The 17,391-nt window shown below is 45.3% G+C and overlaps 1 protein-coding gene across 1 annotated transcript in view; it reads right to left on the bottom strand.

Annotated features, from left to right (window-relative positions):
* Nucleotides 1–17,391, bottom strand: part of dpt (dermatopontin) — a 94,717-nt gene that overhangs the window by 25,683 nt on the left and 51,643 nt on the right. The window contains exon 2 of the mRNA XM_070892933.1: nucleotides 7,657–7,782. Within this exon, the coding sequence (XP_070749034.1) occupies nucleotides 7,657–7,782 (126 nt within the window). The remainder of the gene's footprint in view (nucleotides 1–7,656; nucleotides 7,783–17,391) is intronic.

Genomic DNA, 17,391 nt, shown 5'->3' with positions numbered 1-17,391 from the left:
CCTGCGGTGAGAGTGGCTGATGACGAGGATGAGGATGAGGACAAGGAAGCCATGCAACTACCTGAACCCAGAGCACGATGGTAGAGGAGGGCGGGCAGGCCGTTGTGCCCCTTTAACAATTGCTCGAGCCTTGCACGAGCAACTCATCCGTGAACACTTTGCTGCCTGAAGGCTCAGCGACAACTATTCCACATGGACAATGTTTACTGTTTGGACATGTTCTGTAGTGTTTTGTTATGTTAATGGAACAAAGGATGGAAATAATTCTTGTTTACTTCAAAAGTTGTGTTAATAATCAAACAAATAATGGAAATTATTCTTTTTGAGTTCCAAAAGTTGTGTTAATAATGGAACAAATAATGTAAATGATTCAGTTACAATTTAAAATATATTTTATTCAAAAGTTTATCACTTGTTTATACTTAACTTAACTTTAATAAAAAATATTCTTGTATTAGGCCTTAGAGTTTTCATTTAAGATCACTTACAAACTTTAAGATCACTTGCAAACTTTAGGATCACTTACAAATTGTAAGAGCACTTAAAAACTTTAAGATCACTTACTAACTTTTAAACTTGTTAATTTACATAACTTACAAAAAAATTTTAAGTTGAGAACAACAGTTACAACAGTAACAAAAATAATAACAACAATGACAATAGCAAAGAAAGGCTGCACCCATCTCTCCTCCACCTTATTCTAAGACCGCCCGCTGCGCTTGGTCTTGGTGACTCCACCATCCCTGCCCGCAGGCAGTGGCACAGTGTTTCTTGGGTTGGTACCAAGCTTATTCTTTCTAACATCTCGGGTAATGCACACCCGTTGTTCTGTTGTTGGGGGGGGGGGGGTGTGCGTGGGAGGTGGAGGCAGGTGACAATGTGGAGGGCTCGGCGCTTGGGCCTCTTCAGAGGCTGGTCTGGGGATTGGAATGGGAATGGCAGTTGATTCTGTCAAAGGGCATGGGATCTGGGCGTGTTCACTTATGGCAGCAACTAACTCCAAAATTACCTCCCTCATGTGCCCTGACAGTGTCCCAACTATCTCCAACATTCCCTCCCTCGTGTTCGCCGATAATGTCTCAGCTACCTGTGACATGCCCTCCCTCATGTTAAGGAAAAGTGTGTCAACTACCTGCAACATTTCCTCCCTCATGTACAATGAGAGTGTTTGAACTACTAGCGACATTCCCTCCCTCATGTTCACTGACAGCGCATCAGCTACCTGTGACATTCCCTCCCTCATGTTTGCCGACAATGTCTCAGCTACCTGCGACATTCCCTCCCTCATGTGCACCGACATGGTTTCAGCTGACTAAGATATTCCCTCCCTCATGTTCCTGGACACTGTTCCCATTTCTCGTGAGAGTGTTGCTGCTTCTCCCGAAAATCCCGATACCTCATCACCCACCCCACTGATGGTGTCCAGGAGTGATCACGTAATGTCAATGCTCTCCGCACTCATTGCCATCATCTGAACCACATCTGTTAGATCCTGCACCTCAGGAGAGCATGGTCGAGCTCTCCTTCCCCTCCTCACCCTGGGTGTGGTTCGCTGCATCCCACTAGGACCCACAGCCTCGGACGGTGGGGCCCTGGGTGCCTCACTGCACCCCACTGGAATCCCCAGCCTCGGACGGTGGGAAACCATGAACTGCCCCACCAACACTCGTACCACTACTCAGGGAATGGGCTGGCACCTCAATGGGCGGCACCTGCACCTTCTCAAAAGTGAGTACAACAGCGGGGGCTTCATCCATCCCCTCCTCCTCCCCCTCACCCCCATGCTCTTAGTCTGGAAGGTGGGATTGGAAGATGTTCTCCTCTTCAGGCTCATCCTCGTCTGAATCTTCTTCTGCATCGTGAAGGTTGGCCTCAAGTTCTGCAAAATATAACAGAACAGACAAATGGTAAGCAGCAGAGGAGGGGGCAGGGTGGGTGGCATGAGTAGGCTCACACAGCGCAGGCAGCAGGCTGATTTGAAGGACTATGATGAATGACAGCACATTGCATCAACCGAAGCGTAGCTGATGGAGACATCCCTATGAACCGAAGCATGGCTAGCCCGCGCAATAATTAACATTTAGCAAAGCCAGTCTGTGGAATTTGTAGGACTTACCCTCTCCCTCGAGTGTGGGCCCAGCTTGTGCAGTGGTGGTTGCTTTTCTCCAGGCAGGACCCATCAAAGCAGCGACCCTCTCTTTCAAGGGTGTCAGTGGGTGCAGATTTGCCGGGCCTCCTCCTATTCGAGTTCTTTCCCTTTTGTTGTGTGCCACTTTCCTCCGCAAAGATGAAAATACAATTTTTTAGAGAGGGTGTCTTTTTCCTAGGTGGGACATATACAGCTGGTCACAGTTACATTACAATTGCAATTGCATTGAATAAATGAAAATATTACTTACACTAACTACTTGACCAAGGTCCTGCCACTTCTTTTTGCACTGGCCTCCAGACCTCAGGGTGGTCACCATTGCACAGTAATCTTGTGCAAGTTGGTTTCAGCATTTCTGAATTTCTTTTGGTGGAACTTTTATGTGACCTCTGCTGGTGTGCAGCTCCTGCCATCTGGCCTCAATCACAGTAACTAGTGCGTCCACTTCATCATGTAAGAAATTCTTGGTCTTGGCGCCGTGTTGCATCTTGTATTGTAGCTCCGATTTTTCGAATGATAATTCCAGTTTTCACACAGCACTCAACGTTCTCACACACACAACTGGCTCTTTAAAAAATGTCCGATTGCAGACTGGGAGCTGCACTGCACATGCATGCCCATAGGAATCACACCAAAAATGTCCTTTTTTTCATGCAAGCGCAGAAGGGGCGGCATCGTTTTTTCAGTGCAGACAGTAGGCTCCACTCCCCGAGGCTACAGGACAGGCTGCGCAGCGCCAATTTTGAAAGAATCGAGTGGGGAAACTTGGCACATTTACTTTTGGAGTAGTTCTGGCCTAGAAAAACAGGCGTAACTCTGGCAATACGCCAAAAAACGGCGTTGGGCAAAATTGAGCCCATTATTACTGCCATAAAATTACTCCGTGATATCTTTTTTTTACAGTATATGCATACACTCTGAAATTTCTATTATGGTTTTAAGATGTATTGGGTCCATATTTTACAAGCAACAGCTGTCAGTGCGCTGTCTGTTATTCACATGGAAGTATATTCATACATTAATGGGGATGTGTTGTTCGACTGGAGGCTGGTCTGCTGACTGAGATTGTGGGCTCCACTGCGGGGGTAAACTAGGTCAGAAAGTGGCATGGACCTTTGAAAACTCTAGAAATTGCAAAAATAATTATAGAGAGCTGAAGTAGCACTGCATGCAGGCTGGGTAACCCCCTCTCCCAAAGACAGCCTGCCAGCCCCATGCAAAAGGAAGTACTTGGTCATGGGGATCATGCTAGGGGCACCCTTTTGGTCTGGAGGAGGAATGGGAGGAGGAGCTGAGGCCAGGCAGAGCAGCACGGACTGCTGGAGGAGAGAGGGAGAGGAGGGCAAGGGGGGTCTCCACAATTGCGATGACTTGCTGCATACTCCACAATCTGGCGTTACCACCAGCAATTATGCCGGGGTGTCAATCCTAGGAGCCACAACAGGAGGAAGAGGAGGAGGAAGAAGAGGGGGTGCCGGTTAAGCACCAAAGGGTTCCAGGTAGACAGCACGCAATTGGGAGAGATGCTCACCGACATCTAATTTGAGAAACACCCTCCACAATCAGACTTCAGAGCACTGTTGCCACGTGCCTTGCCGTCTATATCTGAGGATCCATCAAGAAGTCCACCATCTGCACTCAATCCTTTCAACCCCTTCCCCATGAAGAACACAATAAAAAAAAAGACCATGAATTCCACCACTACCTAATTACCATAAACAATGTAGAAATTCTCTTGCCTATTCTGGTGCTTCTTCGAACTGCAACCCCAGTGGCAGCAGCATGTGAGGTGCATGCTGAGATTCTGAAGAGGACAGTTCGGATGTCCTCCTGGGACACCTTCGAGAGGCTGTGGGCCATGATGGCCCCGCCTCAGACTGCACCATCTCAGCACTGGATTGAGCAGTCTGGGTCGCCTGGCTATCAGGCAACTGTAGGGCAATGGTGGAGTGGCAGGTGAAGGAGCAGGAATGCTGCCATCCAGAGAGAGGCTGGTAGGTTCCTGCATGATTCCCACACCACTAGCTCTGGCCATCTGTTCAGCCAGCCTACTGATCTGCTGCAGGACAAACCTCTGGCCAGCTAAGACACTCTGCAAGCCCCTTTCAACCAAGGAGCCCAGAGCCACCCTAGCAGCTGCCTGAGTTTCCATTGCAGCACTTTGCCATTCCATGGAAGCTGCTAGTAGTGCAATGGAAGCTGTTTGGGCTTCCACTGCAGTACTTTGTCATTCCATGCAAGCTTCTATGACTGTAGTGGAAGCTGCGACCTCAGTCATCCGACGCTGCATGATGTTGGGCTGCACAGGTCGCTGGATGGAATTGGCCCACCTCTCCACACTGGAGGATGGTTTCCAGGCTCTGTAGCAAGCCACGGGCCAAGCTGGAGGCAGACTTCTCCATTCTCCTAGCCATGACCTGCAAGCATTTTAGGCATTGCACCAAGCATTTAGTTTGGCAAATCCATCTGGCTCTGTGAGGTCCTCATCTAACTCCTCCACAAAGTACTAGTATTGACCTTGCCCCCACCCCCTGGCAAGATGACGCCTGTGGTGCCACTACCATCTGGCGTGGCTGCTGCCCACTGGTGCCCAATGTGTATAGCTGTGGGGATCCCTGTTGTACACAAGCCTCTAAGTTACGCGGGGTGCCAGTCTCCGAGCTGGTGTCTGCGACAGTGGTAGCGATTGATGGAGTGCCTTCTTCCTCACTCTCCTCCTCATGCTCCGGGGGTTGAGGTGGCACTCCCTCTTCTTCCAGTTTTCCTGGGGGTGGGGGGGGGGGGTGGTGGCGGATGCGAGCTGGCTCTTGCTCCTGGGAGCCTGTAATGATAAAAATCTTAGGGTTAAGGTGCAGCGCTTGTGGCCACTATAGGAAGATGTGTGTGATGAGGTCATATAGAGCTTGTGAGTGAGGATAGGTTTGGGGGATTATCCCCTCCTCTGCCTGTGTGTGCCACTCCCCTCCCGATTACAGCCAGCACTGCCGCTTCAAGGGGAATAATCTCATGGAGTTGTGCTTCCCCTCCCCGGTCAGGTCCTGCTGGTGCCTGTTATGTTCTATCTTGTCCTGGAAGAGGAAGAGTGGTGATTGTCAATGAGTGTATTAGAACATAAGAACATAAGAACATAAGAATTAGGAACAGGAGTAGACCATCTAGCCCCTTGAGCCTGCTCCGCCATTCAAAAAGATCATGGCTGATCTGGCCGTGGACTCAGCTCCACTTACCCGCCCGCCCCCCATAACCCTTAATTCCCTTATTGGTTAAAAATCTATCTATCTGTGATTTGAATACATTCAATGAGCTAGCCTCAACTGCTTCCATGGGCAGAGAATTCCACAGATTCACAATCCTCTGGGAGAAGAAATTCCTTCTCAACTCGGTTTTAAATTGGCTCCCCTGTATTTTGAGGTTGTGCCCCTAGTTCTAGTCTCCCCGACCATTGGAAACAACCTCTCTGCCTCTATCTTGTCTATCCCTTTCATGATTTTAAATGTTTCTATAAGATCACCCCTCATCCTTCTGAACTCCAACGAGTAAAGACCCAGTCTACTCAATCTATCATCATAAGGTAACCCCCTCATCTCCAGAATCAGCCTAGTGAATCGTCTCTGTACCCCCTCCAAGGCTAGTATATCCTTCCTTAAGTAAGGTGACCAAAACTGCACGCAGTACTCCAGGTGCGGCCTTACCAATACCCTGTACAGTTGCAGCAGGACCTCCCTGCTTTTGTACTCCATCCCTCTCGCAATGAAGGCCAACATTCCATTCGCCTTCCTGATTACCTGCTGCACCTGCAAACTAACTTTTTGGGATTCATGCACAAGGACCCCAGGTCCCTCTGCACCGCAGCATGTTGTAATTTCTCCCCATTCAAATAATATTCCCTTTTACTGGCAGGTGTATTTATGTGTGTGTGATGTATCACATGGTTGAAGAGCTGTGAGTTGTGTCTGATGTGTGAGTAGGTGCCTGTGTAGGATGCAATAGTGTGGGCTGCATACAGTTAGATGGTGGATATAGTGTGTTGAGTTTGTGATGCTAGTGGTGGTGCAGTTGTGAAGAAGTGCGTTTGTGAGTTGGGGTCTTACCTTGACCATTCGTATCAAATCGTTAAATTTTTTATGATGCTGTAGCCATATCCTGGGGGCAGTGTTCCTGGCTGTCACCTCCTCAGTGATCTCTTTTCACATTCAACACATTTGTTACTTCTGTGTCCTCCTTACCCCTGCGGGTACAAGACATTCCTCCTCCTCCTCTGCGCCTCCTCCACCAGGACCTCCAGTGCTGCCTCTGAGAACCAGGGAGCCCTCTCCCCCAGTCCCTCAGCCATCCTGATACATGCTGTTGTCTGTCACCAATGCATTCCACATTTTCAATAGAAGTGCGTGTGCGGAGGCTACATATACTATTGCGCGAAAAGTGCTTTAATAAGCGCTTGAGTTTTTGCGCCTCCAGGCATGTTTAAATCATGGTCATCAGCAATCAAAACTGTAGGCTAAAACCAAACTTTTAAACAGGTGTGTCTTATTAGCACAGCACCACTTTGTGCCTGTTTTCACCCTTTCTTCAAAATAGCCCCAATGTGTTTACAGAGCCTTTGAGGGAGTAATTATTGTTCCAACAGACTGATTTAAAAAATGAGAACGTTAAAACTAAGATCAGCCTGTCTGACCTTGTGAACTAGAACACAGATTGTACAGCTAACTGATAAAGGCTATTTATGCCACTAATGTGTAGATTTCTGAGAATGAAAGCCAGTCCAAAAATCTACACTCTTCTAGTCTGTTTAACCTTACTAATGGTAACATTATTTTCTAGCTTGTACAGCTCAGGAGAAATAATGAGGCTAGGACACATACTAAAGGGCATTGTTTGGACAAACTCTGAGGTTGAAGCCATAGTATCAGAGAGATGTCTTCTTTCTCAACATTCACATTTTTAAACAGGCTACTGGAACTAAAGTAATGATTTTCTTAAACATTCCTGTGGAGCCAGAAGGAACAGGAGTGCTCCCCCAACTCCACAGAGCTCATCAGCCCCCATTCCATTCTCCTTCTCTCCCTTTTTAAAAAATACTTGCATTTATGTAGCACCTTATCACAACAACAACAAATACAAATTGTTATCTCCACTCCTCGAATGTTCAAAAGCACTTCACAATTAATTAGTTTTCAAGTGCAGTACTATTATGCCGGAAAAAACAACAGATATTTTGAAACAACTGTGCGATCACTGGCCAGTGAATCTGTTTTTGGTTGTGTTGGATGAGAGAGAAACGCTGGCCAGAACACCTGGAAAATGTCCTGCTGCTCTTCGAAGAGTACCACGGGATCTTTAACAGCCATCTAAATACGGTAATGATGTCAGGCAATTAACATCTCTTCTGAAGGACATGTAGAGGCAAAGCATCATATAGAAAGGTAGAGAGACCAGAGAGTTTCAAAATAAATACAAAATTTGCCTATGTTTGGAAACTTTGTTTGAAATAAAGACGGTCAACTAACCAGCATGAATATGGGCATCTTTTGCTGTATCTGCAGCAGTAGAATTGCCAATCTCGATCCAGAACAGCCTCATAGTATCGACTTTGTACTCCTGCTACAATACCATTGTTTGAACAAGTTTGATACCTGAAAGTAAACATAATGATCAAATGTTATCATTTTCAAAGCATGCTGTAAATAAGTGAGTCTATGCAGGTTAGTTGAACATCAACTTAAGAGCACTTTTGTTACCATCGTATGCAGTTCCACCACTATTTAATGACTTTAGTCTAGTATGTAACACTAACAAGTGAACCCTTGATTGTGATGTCTGATTTTTCAGGGTACACAGACTATATTATTACACAGAACAATAAATCCAAATAAAAGGTTAATGATATTTCACCAGCTGTCTGATAAGTTTTTGTTGTGTATCTGTAAAGCATGCACTCCCATGTTCCGCCACCAGGGAGCTCATCCCCTGAAGTCCCAAGGGATCCCAGCATCCCTTGGGAGCACTGTATATAAGCCGGCCCCTAAGGCCTGTTCCTCATTCTGGAGTGTCTTATTAAAGACTGAGGTCACTGTTACTTTAACCTCCCTGTGTGTAGCCTCATCTGTGTTAGGAACACAATAGTTTTCATTTAAGTATCCAGTGAAAAGAACAAACATGCCAATAATCTGATGTCATCATTCAAATCTAAACAGTAATTTTCTCAGTCTGATTAATGTTAAAAGTATGTAGGGGAGAGTTTCCCGGATTTGTGTCCAGCGCACTGGGTTGTCTGAATGCAGTGAATATCAGAAAATCCATTTGGACAATGCACACATCTGTAAAGAAACTTGCCTGATTTTCTTCTCATTTAAATTAATGGAGGAAAATTGGGCTTTTCCTTGACCGATGTTTGCTCCACTGGGGTAAACTTTTGTCTTCATCGTAATTGAACAGGGCAGACTCAGGAAAATCTCTCCTTTAAGGCTTTTACCCTCCTCAACATGCAGAAATCTTTAAACAAAATCCAATACAACATTTTCAGCATTGTTAAGTAGTTCTTTTAAGTTTCTGTAGCAGCGTGTACTTACATTCATTAATGTAATAAATCAACAAAATGTTTGGCATGTAGTTTGCAGCAGCTTAAATTAAATGGACATGTTTTGCTATATGGTTTTATGGAACAGCAAACAGTTCAGTAGTTGGGAGATTTTGGTTATAAGTAATCAAACTAACAGTTTAATGTACATAAGAAGATCTTTCAAAATCTCAAAGGCTTTTTTTCAGATACAAAAATGATCACATACTGTGTCAAATGAAGAAAATCTATACCTCGTAATGTCCTAGCTTTATGAAACTGGAGGCGGAGATGGAAATGGGGACATGGAGAAACTACTGTTGTTACTACAATAATATATATTTCAGAATAAATATATTTTGGATAAATCAATAAATGTTTATTGATGAAGATTCATTTTTTTTAATTGTGAAACTTATGTGTAGGTGCAGAACACCATCTTTGGAAAAAGAGCATTTGAATGTTGAAAAGACAAACAATAAGACTAGGTAAATCAAGAAATGGTATTTAGGTAATGCTAAAGGACAAGGCAGAAATTAAATTATGCAATGCAATTATTGAACAGCAAGGATTTTTAAAAGGCAGGCCATGCTTGACTAATTGAACTAAATTTTGCAAGGATATTATATAGCGTATAAATAAAGGAAATGCAATAGGTGTTATATATATGGATTTTCAGAAGCATTTGGTAAGATACAACATAAGAGACTTGTTGAAAAAATAAAAACATGTGGTACTAATAGAAAGGACAGTAAAGCCATAGAAATTGTGCAGTAACGATACACTAGAATTAGATCAAACATGAGAGGTTATAATAAAGAAAGGTTCAAAAAATTAGCAGGAACACGGAAGATTAAGGGGGAATTTATAGAGGTTATGAAAGATTTTGGCAGGGTAAAGAGTGAAAGATTGGGACAGACTTTCTTGTTATTGCTCCTGGGCATGTCTGAATCTCCTGGGCACTGTGCATAGAGAGTTGGGCAGGAAGGATTGCACACCCATAATAAAGCCTTTCTGATTTTCCCATCCATTAATGTAAATGAAAATGTAAATGTAAAAAATCAAGAAGGCTCTATTATTGTCATGCAGACTTCCCCATCCAATTGTCATCCGATATGCACAGAAAATCTGCCTGATTGTTTCCACTGGTTTGTGAATCGGTAACAAAATGCATAAATGCAGGATTATTACTAGAATGAAGAGGAAACTTAGAAGAAATGTTTTCATACAGTGTCATTAGAACATGGAATGCTGTACTACAAGTGACTATGAGGCAGAAACTATAACATACTTTAAATGGAATTGGATATGCATTTGAAAAGTAAGAATATAAAAATATAAAAGTATATAGGGAAAGGGCAGAGAAATGGGATTAGAGTAAAAACATTTTAGTTGAGGAGCTAACACCATCACAGACATTATGGGCAAATTGCCTTCTGCTGTGCTGTAATTTCATTGATGCTATGATTATGAGACAGGGAGAGTAAACAGGAGGACAATAAGAAAATAAAAAAGGGATTGGTAACATAAGATCATAAGAAAATAAGAAATAGGAGCAGGAGTAGGCCATATAGCCCCTCGAGCCTGCTCCGCCATTCAATAAGATCATGGCTGATCTGATCTTGGCCTCAACTCCACTTTCTTGCTTGTTCCCCATAACCCTTGACTCTCCTATGGTTCAAGAATCTGTCTTTCTCAACCTTGAATATTCACGACTCTCTGAGAGAAGAAATTCCTCCTCATCTCCATCTTAGATGGGAAATTCCTTATTCTGAAACTATGCCCCCTCGTTCTAGATTCCCCCATGAGGGGAAACATCCTCTCAGTATCTACACTGTCAAGCCCCCTTCGAATCTTATATGTTTCAATAAGATCACCTCTCATTCTTCTAAACTCCAGTGAGGCCCAAACTGCTCAATCTTTCCTCATAAGACAACCCCTTCATCCCAAGAATCAACTGAATGAACCTTCTCTGAATTGTCTCCAATGCTTGTATATCCCTCCTTAAATAAGGAAGCCAAAACTTTATGCAGTACTCTATGTGTGGTATCACAGTCGTAGCAGGACTTCTCTGCTTTTATACTCCATCCCCCTTGCAATAAAGGCCAACATACCATTTGTCTTCCTAATTACTTGCTGTACCTGCAAGCTAACTATTTATGTTTCATGTACGAGGACAGCATTCTGTAGTCTCTCTCTATTTAAATAATATTTTGCTTTTCTATTCTTCCTACCAAAGTGGATAACCTCACATTTTCCCACATTATACTCCATATGCCAACATTTTGCCCACTCACTTAACCAATCTATATCCCTTTGTGGACTCTTTGTGAGCTCCTCACAACTTGTTTCCCCACCTATCTTTGTATCATCAGCAAATTTGGCTGCGGTACACTTGGTCTCTTTATCCAAGTCATTAATATAGATTGTAAATAGTTGAGGCCCGAGCACTGATGCCCATGGCACCCCACGTTACAGTTTTCCAACCTGAAAATTACCCATTTATCCTGAATTTCTGTTTTCTGTTAGTTAGCCAATCCTCTATCCATGCTAATATATTACCCCCAAACCCATGAGCTCTTATCTTGCACAGAAACCTTTTATGTGGCACCTTATCAAATGCCGTCTGGAAATCCAAATACACTGCATCTACTGGTTCCCTCTTATCCACCCTGCTCATCCTCAAAGAACTCCAGCAAATTTGTCAAACATGATTTCCTTTTCATAAAACCATGCTGACTCAGCTTGATTGTATTATGATTTTCTAAATGTCCTGCTATTACTTCCTTACTAATGTACTCCAGCAGAGACCCAATCCACGTCTAGACCAGGATCAAACAGGGCTGTATTATCGCTCCAACCCTCTTCTCAATCTTCCTCACCACCATGCTCCACCTCACAATCAACAAGCTCCCCGCTGGAGTGGAACTAAACTACAGAACCAGTGGGAAGCTGTTTAACTTATGCTGCCTCCAGGCCAGGTCGAAGATCACCCCAACCTCTGTCATTAAGCTGCAGTATGCGGAGGACGCCTGCGTCTGCGCACATTCAGAGGCTGAACTCCAGGATATAGTCAATGTATTCACTGAGGCATATGAAAGCATGGGCCTTACGCTTAACATCCGTAAGACAAAGGTCCTTCACCAGCCTGTCATCGCCGCACAGCACTGCCCTCCAATCATCAAGATCCACGGAGCGGCCCTGGACAACATGGACCATTTCCCATATCTCGGGAGCCTCTTATCAACAAAGGCAGATTCAGCATCGCCTCCAGTGCACCAGCACAGCCTTCAGCCACCTGAGGAAAAGAGTGTTTGAAGACCAGGCCCTCAAATCTACCACCAAGCTCATGGTCTACAGGGCTGTAGTAATACCCGCCCTCCTGTATGGATCAGAGGCATGGACGATGTATAGAAGGCACCTCAAGTCGCTGGAGATATATCACTAACGATGTCGCCGCAAGATCCTGCAAATCTCCTGGGAGGACAGGCGCACCAACATCAGTGTCTTCGACTAGGCTAACATCCCCAGTATTGAAGCACTGACCACACTCAATCAGCTTCGCTGGGCAGGCCACATAGTATGCATGCTAGATACGAGACTCCCTAAGCAAATGCTTTATGCGGAGCTCCTTCACGAGCCAAAGGAGGACAGCGGAAAGGTTATAAGGACACCCTCAAAGCCTCCCAGGTAAAGTGCGACATCACCACTGACACCTGGGAGACCCCGGCCGCAGACCGCCCGAGGTGGAGAAAGTCCATCCGGGAGGGCGTTGAGCTCTTTGAGTCTCGACGCAAGGAGCATGAAGAGGCCAAGCGCAGGCAGCAGAAGGAGCTTGCAGCAAACCAGCCCTACCGACCCCTTCCCCCGATGAATGTCTGTCCCACCCGTAACAGGGTTTGTGGCTCTCGTATCGGACTGTTCAGCCATCAAAGAACTCACTTTGGGAGTGGAAGCAAGTCTTCCTCGATTCCGAGGGACTGCCTATGATGATGACTCCAGCATTTTCCCGAAGACTGATGTCAGGCTAACTGGTCTGTTTTCCCTCCTTTCTGTCTCCCTCCTTTCTTGAATAGGGACGTTACATTTGCGGTTTTTCACAATCCGCTGGGATCTTTCCAGAATCTAGGGAATTTTGGAAGATTACAACCAATGCATGCACTATCTCTGCAGCCATTTCTATTAAGACCTGTCAGCCCTTAGTCCCATTAGTATGCCTAGTACTTTTTTTCTAGTGATAACGATTGTTTAATTTTCTCCCTCCCTTGTGCCCCCTAATTTTCTACTATTATTGGAATGCTTTTAGTGTCTTCTACTGTGAAGACAGGTATAAAATATTTGTTCAAAGTCTCTGCCATTTCCTTGTTTCCCATTATTAATTCTCCAGTCTCATCCTCTAAGGGACCAACATTAACTTTAGTTACTCTCTTCCTTTTTATATTCTTGTAGAAGCTCTTATTATTTGTTTTTATATTTCTTTAGTTTACTTTCATCATCTTTTTTCTCCCTCTTTATTATGTTTTAATCATCGTTTGTTGGTTCCTAAAATGTTCCCAATCTTCTGGCCTCCCTCTAATCTTCGCAACATTGTATGCCTTTTCTTTCAATCTGATACCATCCTTAGCTTCCTTAGTTAGCCACAGATGGTTTATCCTTCTCGTAGATTCTTTGGGGCCATAATTGCCCTTCTCCTTAAGGCCTGTTACCACCGCAAATCGACGACCACGTTGCAGAGTGGAGTGGCCGACGACTTTTGGTAGAATGGCCGCTGCTAGCCCAATTTCCTTCCCAAGGTTTCCCTGCGGTGCCCCAATCCCCCCCTTAGCGCTCCGCTGCTGCTGATCGGTGTTAAGCACGTCATCACTGTGTGCACCGCCGATCTACACGCCTGATGGTGATATTCCCCTCCGGAAATCTTTGGCCCGCCGCGCAGTGCTTTCACCCGGTGATCCAGTGAGGCTGCCTTTTGCTTCCCTGAAAGGGGAAGGCACACTGCCGCTGCCTCCATTTATTTATTTTTTTTCGGCTGACTGCCAGGTCAGCCCAACAATTATGCCTCTGGGTTTGGCCGGGCTGCCATTAGGCAGCCTGACACCCCCTCTTGGGTGCATGGCTGCTGGCCTGGCCAAAGCCTTGCCTCCGTGGCCCAGTGGGACAAAGTTTAAAAAGCGCAAGGCTCTCCCCTTTAAGTGAAGGGGAAGCCGTGGTGATGCGGCGCCGTGATGATGTCATCGTGGCGGTGAATACGAACCGCCCCCAACTTCTGCCCCCAACTTCGACCCTCATTTGCTGTCACTGTCGTGTCTTTGCCCCTCAGGTGTAGTCACTGCCCCCATTATGACCGACTTCCGGAGGAAAACAATAAAAAAACACAAAGAGCGGAATTTCCTGAAAGAGTCAACATGAACCGCAGCTGCGGTAACAAACATCAAAACGGGGTGCGTGTGCCATGTTTAGGACAGGGGGCATATTGTACCCCTTTTACACTGGAATATGTTTGTTGAGAATTACGGGGCCGAAATTGATCAACTCACTGCCCACTGCCGCCGACATTCCTCGCGAAGATCCACCCAGTGCCACTTTCAAGGTGCCCTGGAGCGGGCGGGAGGGGAGAGCCGCCGGGAACCGTCCACTGACGTCAGCGGATGGCCAGGTGGTGCAACAGACCTCCCACCCGCCGAGCTCCCAGATTGATGGGGGCGGGACTCGGCGCCAGAACGGAGGTGGACTGCTGGCTGGAGGCCGGTCTGTCCCCGACGGTAAGTATGAAGAACCCTGTAAAAAAGGTTAGTGAACATTTTATATATATTTTTTCCACAGCGGCTTACCTGGGGATGGGGTCCCCTGAGGGTGTTGCAATAGTTTTTTTTTCCCGATGATATTTTTTTCCAGCTGTTCGACCCTCCGTGGGCCCGACGCCATCCTCGGCGGCACTTGGGCAGCAAGCGACTCTGCCATCGAGAATGAGACCTCCCGCCCGCTGCTGCCCAGATTGGCGGTGTACGTCATTGATTTGCCGCCCGCTGACCCTCAAGGGACGTCAGCGATGAATATCCCGCCCAAACTGTCCAGTACCTTGGCGGCCATCAACAGCACTTTGGGCGTCACTCCTTAAATGTCTGCCACTGTTTATCTACTATCTGACTTTTTAATTTATTTTCCCAGTCCATTTTAGCCAACTCTGTCTTCATATCTTTGTAATTGCCTTTATTTAAGTTCAGGACACTAGTTTGAAACCTAGCTTTCTCACCCTCAAACTGAATTTGAAATTCTAACATGCTATGATCACACTTCCCTAGAGGATGCTTTACTATTTACTATAAGATCATTAATTAATCCTATCTCATTACACATTACCAGACCTAAAATAGCCTGTTCCCTGGTTGGTTTCACAATGTATTGTTCTAAGAAACTGTCCCGAATACACTCTAAAACTCGTCATCAAGATTACCTTTGCCAATTTGATTTGTCCAATCTATATGAAGATTAAAGTTGCCCATGATTATTGCAGTACCTCTCATACAAGCCTCCATTATTTCTTGATTAATACTCTGTCCTACAGTATAGCTACTGTTCAGGGGCCTATAGACTACTCCCACCAGTGACTTCTTTCCCTTGCTATTTCTTATCTCCACCCAAACTAATTCTACATCTTGATCTTCCGAGCCAAGATAATTTCTCACTACTGCACTGATCTCATCCTTTATTAACAGGGGTACCCCACCTCCTCTTCCTTTCGGCCTATCCTTCTGAAATGTCAAGTCCACCTGAATATACAGTTCCCAGCCTTGGTCACATTGCAACCACGTCTCTGTAATGGCTATCAAATCATACCAATTTATTTCTATTTGTGCCGTCAATTCGTCTATCTTGTTATGAATGTTGCATGCATTCAGATAAAGAGCCTTTAATTTTGTCTTTTGACCATAAGCATTTTTCCCTACTCTGACCCTATTTGCTGGTGCACTCTTATGTTTGTACGCTCTGTCCCTTCCTGTCACACTTTGGTTATCATTACCCCTATCGCTACCCTGCACTATTGCCTTGTCCTTTCTCTTTAACTTTCTAAATATCCCCTCACCTGACCCCTCCCCCCATTTTTTCATTTAAAGCCCTACCTACAGCCCTAGTAATTCGATTCGCCAGGCCGCTGTTCCCAGCCCGGTTTAAGTGGAGCCCGTCCCGACGAAAGAGCTCCCTCTTTCCCCAGTATTGGTGCCAGTGCCCCATGAATTGAAACCCCTTCCTCCCACACCAGTCTTTGAGCCACGCATTTAACTCTCTGATCTGCTTGACCCTATGCCAATTTGTGCGTGGCTCAGGTAGTAATCCAGAGATTATTACCCTTGAGATTCTGCTTATTAATTTAGACCCTAGCTCCTCAAACTCCCTGAGCAGTGCCTCATTCTTAGTTATTGGTTCCTACAGGGACCACGCCAACGGGATCCTCCCCTTCCCACTCCAAATTCCTCTCCAGCCACGAGGAGATATCATTAACCCTGGCAGGCAACACAACCTCCAGAACACCCTGTCGCGGATACAGAGAACAGTATCTATTCCCCTGACTATACTGTCCCCTACCACTATCATATATCTTTTTACTGCCCCCACTTGAATGGACTCCTGTACCACAATGCTATCATCAGTTTGCCCATCCTCATTGCAGTCCTTTTCCTCATCCATACAGGTATCAAGTACCTCGTACCTGTTGGACAGGGTCAAGGGCTGAGGCTCCTCCATCGCTACATCCTGGATCCCCATACATAACATAAGAAATAGGAGCAGGAGTAGGCCATACGGTCCGTCAAGCCTGCTCTGCCATTTAATGCGATCTTGGCTGATCCGATCATGGACTCAGGTCCACTTCCCTGCCCGCTCCCCATAACCCCTTACCCTTATCGGTTAAGAAACTGTCTATCTCTGTCTTACATTTATTCAATGAACCAGCTTCCACAGCTCTCTGAGGCAGCGAATTCCACAGATTTACAACCCTCTGAGAGAAGAAATTCCTCCTCATCACAGTTTTAAATGGGCGGCCCTTTATTCTACGATTATGCCCTCTAGTTCTAGTCTCCCCTATCAGTGGAAACATCCTCTCTGCATCCACCTTGTCAAGCCCCCTCATAATGTTATACGTTTCGATAAGATCACCTCTCATTCTTCTGAATTCCAATGAGTAGAGGCCCAACCTACATGCCTGACTCGCAGTCACACCCTCCTGTCCCTAACCATTGATTAGCTCTAAAGTACTATTTAACCTTAAGGGTGTGAATGCCTCCCGGAGCAAAGTGTCCAGTTAACTCTGCCCCACCCTGATGCATCCCAATGTCTGCAGCTCATATTCCAGCTCAACAACTCTGAGCCGAAGTTCCTCGAGTTGTTGACATTTACTGCAAATGTGGTTGCTCGGGACTGCGATGCTCTCCCTCATGCTGCAGTTACGACACATTGCCTGCCCTGCCATCTCTAACCTTGTTTTATTTATTAATTTATTAAAGCTTTTATTCAATTGATATTTTAGTTTTATTGTTTAATTATTTTATCTGCTCTAAGTTATAATTTAGTAAGTACACATCATAGGCAGACCCTCGAAATCGAGGAAGACGTGCTTCCACTCTAAAAGTGAGTTCTCAGGTGACTGAATAGTCCAATATGGGAATTATAGTCTCTGTCAAAGGTGGGACAG

The sequence above is a fragment of the Pristiophorus japonicus genome, chromosome 11 (genome assembly GCF_044704955.1).
Source record: "Pristiophorus japonicus isolate sPriJap1 chromosome 11, sPriJap1.hap1, whole genome shotgun sequence".
Taxonomy (NCBI): Eukaryota; Metazoa; Chordata; class Chondrichthyes; family Pristiophoridae; genus Pristiophorus; species Pristiophorus japonicus.
The sequence above is the reverse complement of the archived record's forward strand: the minus strand, read 5'-3'. Positions and strand labels throughout refer to the sequence as shown.